The sequence below is a fragment of the Phyllopteryx taeniolatus genome, chromosome 1, assembly GCF_024500385.1.
Source record: "Phyllopteryx taeniolatus isolate TA_2022b chromosome 1, UOR_Ptae_1.2, whole genome shotgun sequence".
NCBI lineage: Eukaryota > Metazoa > Chordata > Actinopteri > Syngnathiformes > Syngnathidae > Phyllopteryx > Phyllopteryx taeniolatus.
In genome coordinates this window covers 12,128,322-12,140,911 of record NC_084502.1, presented here as the reverse complement: position 1 = coordinate 12,140,911, position 12,590 = coordinate 12,128,322, and the positions used below count along the sequence as shown (strand labels likewise).

The 12,590-nt window shown below is 46.7% G+C and overlaps 1 protein-coding gene across 3 annotated transcripts in view; it reads left to right on the top strand.

Annotated features, from left to right (window-relative positions):
- The first annotated feature begins 528 nt into the window (after window positions 1-528).
- LOC133477406 (adenylate cyclase type 6-like) overlaps window positions 529-12,590 on the top strand; it is a 52,420-nt gene continuing 40,358 nt past the window's right edge. For all 3 annotated transcript variants that reach the window (XR_009788352.1, XM_061772125.1, XM_061772118.1), the window contains exons 1-3: window positions 529-681; window positions 916-1,030; window positions 1,871-2,744. Coding sequence is in view for 2 of the 3 variants with exons in the window: in XM_061772125.1 (XP_061628109.1) it covers window positions 1,872-2,744 (873 nt within the window). In the remaining variant the exon portion in view is untranslated. The remainder of the gene's footprint in view (window positions 682-915; window positions 1,031-1,870; window positions 2,745-12,590) is intronic.

Genomic DNA, 12,590 nt, shown 5'->3' with positions numbered 1-12,590 from the left:
GTGCAAAGGCGAGAAGTACTAGAAGCTCTTTTTCCTCACTAGTAAGATAACTCAGCACACTAGTAGAACAACTTCATGTTACTAGTGAGGCAAAATTGTGCAACAGGTAACAACTGCATGTTACCAGTAGTACACATTTTGCCTCACTGGTGACATGAAGTTGCTTTAGTCGTGCGCAGAAATGTCATCCAATAGTGGAAGGCTATAGTGGGAAAAAACTAAACCAAAATCGCTACTGCTGCGCCCTTGCCGCTCGACTAGTGCGCTCGTGAGGTCAAACGGCGGATATCAAGCATATGCAGCAAAGCGGTGTGCTGTCTTCCAATTTGAATACCTCCGAGCTCATCTATCTATCTACGCCAGTGATGTACAGTGGCAGGGAGAACCATGTACAAGGCGCTGGGGGACATTTCTTATTTGGAAAACCAAACGCTATTGACAAAACAAGCCGCCACTTGCTGGAAATTGCCGCTAGATGGCGCTACTGGCTGCCCGATGGCCTCCGTCAAAGCCCTTTGAGAGCGCGCGCGAGAGAGAGAGAGAGAGAGAGAGAGAGAGAGAGAGCGAGAGAGAGGGCGCGATCCAGCAGGCTCAGCAGACTCCGGCTGGGATCTCGAAGGCACATCTGCATCCGGATCAGGCTCCAGGATCCTGGAGTTAGGAGATGGACCCTCGCCACAGGTAGGTGCCCGCGCGCCAACGCGAGGCAGGCAGCGGAAAGTTCCAAAGTTGTCTGCTGCGCTCGTGCGTCGGGCGAGCGACTTGCGCAATGAGCGGCCGCCGTCGGTCGCACACGGGAGCGCCAGCCAGCATGTCGAGGCTCTCGTTCCCTTTCGATCTCCGCAATCACAACGGGTTGGAAGCTTTGCTCTCGATCTGCAGCTGACATTTTGCGCATCTTTCTTTCCCACGCAGGAGACACGAAGGCCTGCGGAGGCAGGTGGCTCGCACGTTGACACTCGGCGCAACGCGCAAGCCGCTGGCATGAAGTAGACGCAGCAAAGGGTTCAGTCCGACACAGGCCGCCCAGGTGAGTGCAAACCTGAACCTGGAGGGGCCACTCAAAAACGGCGCAGGGTGCATCCCCGTCTGTCCAAAAACATTCTGTCCAATTGAATAAACATTACAATCCGAGTACAAAATAGCATCAAGCGGTAAGAAAACGCCAAGACCAAAAGACGTCAAAAGACGCCAACCAGTCTCAAACATCTGGCGGTGCGCACTTTTTTGCAAAACATCACGAGCAGACGCCGGTCGGCCATAACAGTCGCGCAAGAGCCCAATCCAATTGTTTTTGGCGAAGAGACAAGATAGCAGCTGACATCTAACAGTCGGGAGAAAAACGGGAAGTAGCGACCGATCCAAATGCAAGTCGTCGTTAACAGAAGCGAGACTGGCGGCCACCGTCTCCGGCGACCTTCTCGGCTCGGAAGGCCAGCGTGGCAGCGTCACGCTAACTTTTGGCTGACGGGCTTCTTCCTGTCATCGCGGGGTCGCCCTTTGGTTCAAAAGAAGCAAACCAGAGTTCATCCTTTGATGGTCTCGTTGCTGGATCTTTCACGCGTGTTTCCCTTCCCCAATGCGGTCCCACACACACAGGGGACCCCGTTCAGAGGGGCTGACCTTTGCAGAAAATCTGGGATATATACATTTCGGACAAAGGTCGCGCACGTTTGACTTGGACTTCAACTTATTCCAAACCCTTTTTGAAGTGTTCCTGAGCACCCGCTCGTAATCTTTGGGAGACGATCGTATTACATCGTTTTTGAGGAAATGGAAACAAACTAGCACGGTCGCTCACAGGAAAATACTTGAGCCGATAGAAAGCTCTCTTAGGACGCGTTTTCATTGTCGCTCGTGTTGTCTTCAGGATGTCGTGGGCCAGAGGCCTCTTCGCGGGCAGAGCGGGCGAGCGAAAGACGGCGTGGGGAGAGCGCAATGGCAAAAAGAAGACGGACGGGTCCTCGCCGTCCACGTCTCGCTACATGAGCTGCCTCGGGGACCCCGAGGACCCGGAGCCCCCGAGCCCGGCCCCCCGGCGTCACCGCCCTCGAGCGGGCGCGAGCGGGGGAAACTTGGGCCTGCGCTGCGGCTGGCAAGAGGACCACTACGGGAAAAGGACGGGCGAAGGCGCGGATCTGGCTCCGAAGGCCGCGGCCTCGGGCTTTGAGGACGGCGAAGCGAAGGGGACGAACCAGGAGGACTCGGCGGAGTCCGTGAGCGCCGCCGACTGCTGGACGCGAACGGCGTGGGTTTTTCACTCCAAGAAGTTCCAGTCGGCCAAACTGGAGCGTCTGTATCAGCGCTACTTCTTCAGACTCAACCAGAGCTCTCTGACCATGCTGATGGGGGTTCTAATGGTGGTGTGCGGGGTCATGCTGGCCTTCCACTGCATCCAGCGGGCTCCGGACGCGGCCTACGTCTCCGTCCTCTGCGTCGCCACGGCGCTTTTCCTGGCCGTGATGGTGGCGTGCAACCGCAACGGCTTCCGCCAGGATTACATGTGGATCGTGAGCTACCTGGTGATCGGGGTGCTGATTGTGGTCCAGGTGTTCGGGCTGCTGATGGTGTACCCCCGCAGTGCTTCGGAGGGCGTCTGGTGGACGGTCTTCTTCATCTACATCATCTACACGCTGCTGCCCGTCCGAATGAGAGCCGCCGTGCTCAGCGGTGTCACGCTGTCGCTCATCCACGCTCTGACAGCCTGGCAACGCAACCGAGAGGACGAGTTCATTTCGGAACTGGTAAGTTGCAGCTGGAATTGTAACCCCACTGTATTTGCCGATTGTACGACGTAACATAATGTGCAAACGTACCTTCAAAAAGTCACACACGACTCACAAAAACTTTCAGGGTGACCCTAAAATGCAACATAAACTTGACACGGGAATTTAATTTGACCTTGCAGCTATTCAGTGTTTCTCCACTCTTTGCACTGTTTCTCGAAAAAGGAGCCAAAGGTCAAAATTTGCAGTGTTAAAGTGTTTGAGCCGCGAACGGACCGATACGTTTCCTGGTTCAATTGCAATCGGTATTTCAAACGTCCTCTTCATAACGCCGATCACAATTTATTGGGAGACCATGGCGGCACCTAACCATTGATTGAAACCTCGCCATGGACCAGGAAGTGGCCCCTGAGTTGGAGCGTCACAGGTTGCAACAGACATTCGAAGCGTCAGAGAAAGGCAGAGAGCTGGAACCTCTTTGGACATTTTCATGGATCAAACTACAGCTGAGCGATATAACAATAGCGATCGTAGATGCAACAGCAAATGTCTATCGTACGATACATTCCTATATCATTTATATGGTTTTGTTTAAATTTGTGGACAAAGTGCACACGCATTAATCAATATTAGAAGACATGAAGAGATGCTCGCGCCAGATTTCGTATGAAGCTAATTTGCCTCTGTGCTCCATTGATCGCGAGATTTCCCTTTTCCGTACAGTGGGTTCCCGCAATTCGCCAGATCGAAGATCCGCACATTGACGCCCAATATAATTGCTTGTTTTTTTTCAAACCCATCATTTTTTGATAAAAGTAGGTATCGATAATAAGTGTTTTCAGGGTTGGTTCCCCCCCAAAATGAAAAAGGAAAAAAACAAAATAACAAACCTTTGTTAATTTTTTTTTTTTTTTTTTTTAAATGGGGAAAAAAATTGGAAAATAAATCAGAGAATACGTGAATCCGCAGGTGCCAAGCTGGGAGCTGCGAGTGTGCCGGGTTCCACTGCAGTTGATTTTCCTCGGTTTAGTAATACGCTTGCGCTCGCTGGGATTTGTTTTTTCATTCACTTCACGTACAGCTGAGCACACAGAGCCAAGATGGCCTCCATCGATTTACTCATGGACCGTCTTCGTATTCTTTTTGCATGCTGCCCCTGATCACATCGCAATCAGGCCTTCAGAACAAGTTGGCAAACTTGTGTTCCCAGAGGTGTGGACTCGAGTCACATGACTCGAGTCATGAATTTGATGACTTCAGACTTGACAATATGTTAAAAGACTTGCGACTCGACTCGACTCGACTCGTGACTTCACTTGGCCTTGAACCCATTGACTTGAAAAGACCAAAATTTGTTCCCTTTTGCTATGCAACAGGAAAACATGAAAAGTGACAGAATAATGGATTGAATCTTACTGATTATCTATTGGGTCAAAGTGTACCGCAGTATAATTACTATAGATGGTCATTTTTATTTTTAGACCGTTTAGGCCCTGAAGGGCACGGTCTTGTAAAGGAATCGACCAAGAGGTCATTCTATCACGCGCTACCTAAATTCATGGTTTCATTCAAAAAAACGATAACAACAAAAAAAAAACAGTACAACATAAATCCACAATAAATGTGACAGCTAAATAAGGTACACGTTCCAAGAACCACTGTTAAAATACACAGAAACGATCAAGTTTCTAAATTTAACGTAACAATAAGGATGTTAACAACATCCAACACTGAAGAAATGACACTTTGACACTTATTGTATATACACGAAGGCAGCCCAATGGCAGCCCAATGTGATCTTCCGAGCCTTTTCGTCCTCGTTCCGCTTGCGACTGAGCTGGCGTGAGTCTAACCCGGCTGACTTTGGGTGAACATCTCGGACTGCTTGCCACATACAGACAAACGAACACACGCATTTGCACCTTTGGGCAATTTCTTTGTCTTTCATGAAATACGGGGAGACCAAGCAGTTGTTAGCAAGGCGTGCAAGAGGTAATACACTAGATGGTTTGTAACGGAGTTAATAATGAGTTATAAATCAGTTTTTCTTCAGTTTCTGACACTTTTGGATCATTAAACGTGACATGGGTCAAATTGACCCGGGCACAGTTTTGCTCTTGCTGAGAAACGAATGTCACAGCAGCGTTAATGTAGTCCACAAAGTTTCAAGTCCACTATATCGCATCGCCATAATAATGACTTGTTTCTAATATTCAGGTGAAATATTCGAAAGGGCTGTCAGTATGCTGCAATTGAGTTGTACACTACATCATTTCAAGCCTGGATTACATCAATCATTTTGGATTGAGAAGTCACAAACAGCTGAAGTGTGCGGCACATCTGGAATGCAATTCGGGTGCGAATACCGAAGAGCTGACACGCAACTGAAATGCTGTGGAATTCTCTGAATTGTTGAAACGTGACACCTCAAGTTAGAAGGGTTTGAAGTGGTCGAGAAATGTGGAAGAGGAGCAAAATATGTCAAATATCTTTTCAATTGGAAATTTTCCTGTGAAAATGTGCAGTTTGCGCTTTCTTTTTTTTGTCCCCCCCCCCCCAGTTGCACAGTTGCTGCGGGCATGTGTGACCATGAGATTGGGCCACCGTCATCAGCATAAAATGGAGCACAATGTTGTCACTGTACTCACGTGGAGACGCCCTGCTTTGGCTCCGCGTCCATCTAGGACAAATTGGCCGCTGTTGACGCGTCGAACGTGCCGTTCCAAATGTAGATGGTTCTGATGCTCTCGTTAGCTTCTCCAAAGAAATGTCAGTTTTGTGCCGGAAGGCGACACAAGGAAAGTTGATTTGTATCACGCATACAGGGAAAATCCTAAGAGACAAAAAAATCATCATTGAGGTTAAATGAATAGATGAAAAACGATAAAATCCTAACATCAAAGGACCATGAATAAAACTATAAAAGAAAACACATCAAGTTAAATGGATGATTCCTTCATTTCCTGGTTGTACAAATAGAAACATTGGGAATCGGCGAAATTGTGTGAATGGTGAAGGGCCTTAACACGTGTTATTCTACACCGAGCTACCAATTTTCCACGTTTGCCTATTTCTCCTCTTTTCTTCAAATTCCACATTTTCCACCCGCAAAAACCCGTTCAACTGAATGAGACAGTCAACAGATGTTTCCCATTCCAAATTCAAAACTATTCAGCTTTTATGCATTTGACGTATTTACCTCAAGAAGGTCAAGCGCACGCACGATTTAGGCAGAACAAACCGGCGTACTTTTGTTCGGATTGCTTGAGTGTCCTTAAAGTCGCACATGATGGCGGCGGTCATGTGACGCATTGCTTCTGTCAAGCCACGCGTAGTGACACGCCTTTATTTTACAAAGTTGTTGTTGTTCCAGTCCCTTCGCCTCGATAGGACTCTCAGCAGATATCTGGCGGTCGTTGCGTGTTGCTTCTTAGGCCTTGTTTGACTCTTTTATTTTGTTGGGTTTCTACTTCCTGTTATTGTTCCGTTGCCGTCGGCTCGTTGGGAGATGAGTAGCTTTTCGTGAGCAAATGACTTTCATCAGGATCTTCTGTGATGCATTTGAATCCGTCTGTATGTGATGTTGGACGGGAAGGTAACAATGAGCGAAGGTGAAGACTGCTTCTCGTGCTAGCTTGCCAGCTGCCAACACGTGCGTCACTTTTGATAAAAAGATAGTGTTGTATGTGTGTTCTGTGTTGGTATAATTTTATACATGAGAAGTAGCTCATGTATAAAATGAGATGTTTATTAGGCTGAGTTTTGAATGGAATGGTGAACTTCTTCTTATACGTGTACACTATGCCTGTTGGTGATGTTACTTTGTCCGTACAGTTTCCCGAGCTTTTATGGTGGTGAGAGTCGGTTCTCTGGTACAAATGTATCCATCCGTCCATTTTGAAAAACGCTTATCCTCATTCTCCCCAAGATTGGAACCCTGAACCTGAGAGCTGTGAAGCAGAAATGCTAGCTGCTTGTCCACCGTGCTGCCGGGAATTCATGTATTTCAAATATGATAGATCTCAACGTGGAATCTGGTTTAAAAGTAGACTAAATGATGTTCTACCAGCGTAACGGTCTAACAGAACAGATGCTGTCCTGTCCTGCATTGTATTGTCATTTTCCCCACACAGAGGCTGACGAGAAAATACATTACTGTTCATATTTGTCTGTGACCACGACATATGGATTGAACTTGCTTAGTCAAATGCACTGCAGGTTATTATCGGTTCTCTTTATGTAGCAAGCCAGATGAGTGTGGAGCCACTGGGAATGCGACAATATTGACACAACTCCGCTGGTTGAGTGAGCTTCCACTATGTGCGTGGAGGACTGCAGACCAGACAGGCTGGCTACATGCACACATTTGCACATTTGTCCGACGCCTCCGTGTTGACGTGCCACTTTTGTTGCTCTTCCGAGGGACGGGCGCCTCCCGGGCACTGCCGCACTTTATCGTGCAATCAGCGATGGGACGTTCAATTTTCCACTCTTTTTTATAGCGCAGTCATTTGCTAAAATCATTTCAGTTCATTTTTTTCCCCACATTAATGTACACACGGCACGCCATATCGACAGGAAAAAACGCAATTGTTGACATTTTTGCAGATTTATTAAAAAAGAAAAACTGAAATATCACACAGCCATAAGTATTCCGACCCTTTGCTCAGTATTTAGTAGAATCACCCTTTTGAGCTAATACAGCCATGAGTCTTTTTGGGAATGATGCAACAAGTTCTTGACACCCGGATTTGGGGTGCAGTCCATTTACCATTTCTTTCAGGTTGGATGGTGCACTTTGGGCGACAGGCATTTTCAGGTCTCTCCAGAGATGCTCAATTGGGTTTAAGTCAGGGCTCTGGCTGGGCCATTCAAGAACAGTCACAGGGTTGTTCTGAACCCACTCCTTCGGTATTTTAGTTGTGTGCTTATTTTTGAAGGTGAACCTTCATCCCAGTCTGAGGTCCTGAGCACTCTGGAGAAGGTTTTCATCCAGGATATCTTTTTACTTGGCCACATTCATCTTTCCTTCAATTTCCGGTCGTCCTGTCCCTGCAGCTGAAAAACACCCCCACAGCATGATGCTGCCACCACCATGCTTCACTGTTGGGACTGTATTGGACAGGTGATGACCAGTGCCTGGTTTTCTCCACACATGCCACTTAGAATTAAGGCCAAAAAGTTCTATCTTGGTCTCATCAGACCAGAGAATCTTATTTCTCACCATCTTGGAGTCCTTCAGGTGTTTTTTTAGCAAACTCCATGCGGGCTTTCATGTGTCTTGCACTGAGGAGAGGCTTCCTTCGGGCCACTCTGCCATAAAGGCCCGACTGGTGGAGGGCTGCAGTGATGGTTGACCTTCTAGAATTTTCTCCCATCTCCCGACTGCATCTCTGGAGTGATCACAGTGATCTTTGAGTTCTTCTTGACCTCTCTCACCAAAGCTCTTCTCCCCCGATTGCTCAGTTTGGCCGGACGGCCAGTTCTAGGAAGGGTTCTGATCGTCCCAAATGTCTTCCATTTAAGGATTATGGAGGCCACTGTGCTCTTAGGAACCTAAAGTTTTTTTGTAACCTTAGCCAGATCTGTGCCTTGGCACAATTCTGTCTCTGAGCTCTTCAGGCAGTTCCTTTGACCTCATGATTCTCATTTGCTCTGACATGCATCGTGAGCTGTAAGGTCTTATGTAGACAGGTGTGTGGCTTTCCTAATCAAGTCCAATTAGTTAAAATCAAACACAGCTGGACTCCAATGGAGGTGTAGAACCATCTCAAGGATGATCAGAAGAAATGGACAGCACCCGAGTTCGTAATTATATGAGTGTCACAGCAAAGGGTCTGAATACTTATGGCTGTGTGATATTTCAGTTTTTCTTTTTTAATAACTCAGCAAAAATGTCAACAATTCCGTTTTTATTCTGTCAATATGGGGTGCTGTGTGTACATTAATGAGGAAAAAAATGAACTGAAATGATTTGAACAAATGGCTGCAATACCACAAAGAGTGAACATTTTCAGGGGGTCTGAAAACTTTCCGTACCCACTGTAAGCTTAAAGCTTGCGCTGTTCAGCAAGATTGTTGCTGTCTCTCTCTCAAGCTGAAAATAGATTTGGGAGGAAGGATAGCAACATTGTTTGGGCTTGTTTATGACTTGTATGAAGCGTATCCAACGTTTATCAGCATGAGGCTCTATAAATGGCAGCGGTGTGGAGTAACCAAGTAACCAACTACTTCATTACGGTACTTACGTTGATTTTTCAGGTGTCTGTACTTTTCCCAAGTATTTATTTTCTTCAGTATTTATTCATTTTGTACTTTTGGACTTCAGTACATTTTAGAGTCTGTACTTTTTTCTCAAACAGGAATTGTACTAAAAAAATGACTTGTACAGATACGATGTTTAATATTTGTATCTCTTTATGTTATTAGCAATTTGGCATGCCTGCTTTGCCTTGTGTTGTTTTCATTGTGGATACAACTGGATGAAAAAAGTATGTGTCTATCGGTCTTTCTGTCTGTCTACTTCTACTTTTACTAAAGTCTCTTTTGACACAAGTATCTGTGCTTCTACTTACTGTAAGTACAGAGTGTGAGTACTTTAGCCACCTCTGGCCTTTCTACCCTGAGAAAAGAGTAGCGGTATCTCTGTGTAAGCTGAATTTCACCAGGTATCCGTTTGTCTGGCTTCAGGGTCCTCGCACTTTTGTAAATACAGAGGGAGCCCATTCAGTCTGTCACGCTCTCTGTATCACACACGCAAACTTTGTGGCCCCTCGCGTCACATGGCTCGGCTCCCTGATCTGGGAAAGCGGCGGTCTCCATCTGGGACTTCATCCTCCTCCCAGCCATCTCTTGTTTTGCCTTATTTGTGTTTTCCCCGTGGAGATGTCCGTGCCGCACGTAGAGCTGAGATTATGTGAGAGTGATGACGGTCCGGACAAAAGCGCGTTTTGTGAGAGACCTCCTCGATGGAGTATGACGTCTCTGAGCGGGGTTGGGAGGTGGGTGGCGTTGGGGGGGGGGGGGGGGGGGGGGTTGTATAGTGGCGGACCATGGAGAGTATGAATAATGTGGGCATGACTCATCCGACTTCAAAAGCGCTGCCAATCCATTCTGCCCTTTTTTTCCAGTTCTTTCTGAATAGATCCGTCTGAGACGGAGCGAACTTCCATTTCCCGGAGAGCTGACACTGAGCTCTCCACACTCACGGGCACTTTCATGTCACCTTACGGCGCTCTGAGGGGGTTCAATGGGCAGCTGCACAGATGCTGAAGATAAACCTACTCTGGCAGGCAAGAAGTTCACTTTCTAGGACAAACATGATCACTGAGTGTTGTCCAATCGCTGGTCTGTGACCGCTTCGAACTGGAAAGATATGAGAGCTCTTGAAACTTGTCACTCTTCCAGGATCCACATACGCCGCAACAGGGCAGGCAACCCAGGAAATTGCCCCGAGACACAGCTGACATTGGCTTATATCAGTGACAAAACAATGGCCCTGCTGTAACGATAACGTATCAAGAATCCCCCGCAAAGGGCCCCGACTTAAGCTGTTGCTGGCTGTAGGGCTGTCACGACAACACATTTTTAGGACGATGTATTTTCCAAAAAACTATCACGGTAAACAATAAGAACATTGTTTCTTTTATGCCTCTGAAATCATATAAAATAATGCCCGCCCTGGAGCTGCGGGGCCGTGCCGTTGGTCTGCTGAAGGCGGTGGAGCATGTTCGCTGTCGTCAACTGCTGGCAGAATTACAGTACGTACGTGTGCCGCTGAGATTACGCTTAATAAACAGTTAATTTTCCCGTGCGTGTGCCTTAATTGGGGATTAACACATACAACAACTCGGAGCGAGACGTTTGAAACCACGTCGCCGTGATGGAGTGAGCTCTTTAGCTCCTGAGCTCACGGGCTAGCGAGCATAATAAACAGTTAACTTTCCCGTAACTGTCTCTGTTGTGTGCTACTCATTGGTGTATGAATGTGTGTGTGTGAATGGGTGAATGTGAGGCTTTGTCAAGCACTTTGGTCACTGTGATGGTGTGGATAAAGCGCTATGTAAGTGCAGTCCATTTACCATTGACGCGGTGCACATGACGTATTGGACGGCGCCAACGGCGGTCCGCTGGCGTTCCACGAGCCCGCTAGCGGCTAATGACACAGACGTATAACTCGCCGTCAGCTTTCTGTGTGAGCCACGTGACGCCTCACCACAACAATGAGTATTTATCGAGTCCAGAAACACAATCCTCTCCATTTTATTTATGGAATGATAAATGGATATAGTAATTATCGTGACAGGCTTAGCAGAAAAGAGCAGAAGAAGAGAGTAACCATAGAACCTTAATATACAGTACTCGTTTTTCACATAGGAAGAATATATGCCCGAGATGATTGTTATACTGTATTACCTGTCTGCATGTGTTACTATGGACTACAGGAGTCAAATATTTTGTTCCTCTAAGAACAAAATAATCTGTCACTTTTTGATTTTTGGGGGTTTTCGATTACCGATTGAAAATGGAAGAATAAACGATACACATATATTTGTTATCTGGGAGGCTGGGGTTCGGTTCTAGACTGTCGAAGAAAACGTATAACATTCCTAGCAAGAGGCCTGGTTACGCAAACAAACGTCCCCCCCCCTCCTATGAATGCTTACAGATTCACTGTTTAACCAGGGTACACACAGCCGTCTTCAAAGTCGGCAAAGGCTAAAAGCCACAAGTCTGTGACAGGGGGTTGTAACATGTAAACATACATGATCCAAACCAGATTAGTTTGGTTTACAAGAGCCCACCTGCCTGTGGTCTCGATTCTGTTGTCTTTAGTTCACATGGAGTAGGCACCAGGCGCATGGATGTGTTCAGTTTTGAAATCGTATATGTGTTTCCATGCCATGCGTACGAGCAGCTGGAGCTTCACGCTTCGATGTCTGAAACGGGATGATGTGATTTACAAAAGCGTTGTTTTGGTTCAAACATAACCGTCCGCTTGGGGTAGATGTCATACGTGGATTTACATTCAAGCAAGAGTACGATAGTATTTGGCCTGCGGCAGCACATTTTAGGTTCCCGAATCCCAAATGGGCCGGTCCCCAGGGAGGATCTATTGACAGACCGTTTAGGAGGAGAACACGCTATCAAAGGTACATCAGGGCGACGGGGTGTTTGTTATTGTGTGTTGTTACAGCACAGGAGGAAAAACCTGTTCCGACGCTAGATTGTTGCGGGCTCAAACGGATGTGGGCCTCGTGGAAACTTACTGATCCTTGCTCTTAACACCGCAGAGCAAGATGGCAATCAATGCAATGTCACTGACATGACATAGGCCTGGATAGCCAGCGTTACATAAGGCAAACATGACTGCGAGCACACAGGCCACTCTAACCTTTTTTGCAGTAACGCTATTTCGCACACATACTGTCTGTGCCATTGTGAAATATCTACTGTTGATGTCATCTTTTTTTTTTCTTCTCTCGATCAGGGGTCTTAGCGCAACTGGCCGCACCCAGGGACCCTCATGTTCCTACGTAGTAGTGGTGACCCGCTTCCATAGAGGGCTAATCAGGCTCATTTATTTTTCAGAGACAACCTTCATTTTCTTGTTGTTGAATTTTATCCCCCCAAAAATGTTATCAAGAAGCTGAGAGGATAGAGTGCATAAAAAGGAATATGAAGGCCACAAAATTATAGTATTTCTCTTAACACAAGATCACTCCCGAGTTCAAATCTTTATGAACAGTACTTGCACAAATTTAATGATGAATGACGAGGGCTAATAAACAAAAACCTCACTCATGATATGCATGGAATGAACATGAAATCAAAGGTGAGTTTGCCTTAATAAAAAAGGAGCAA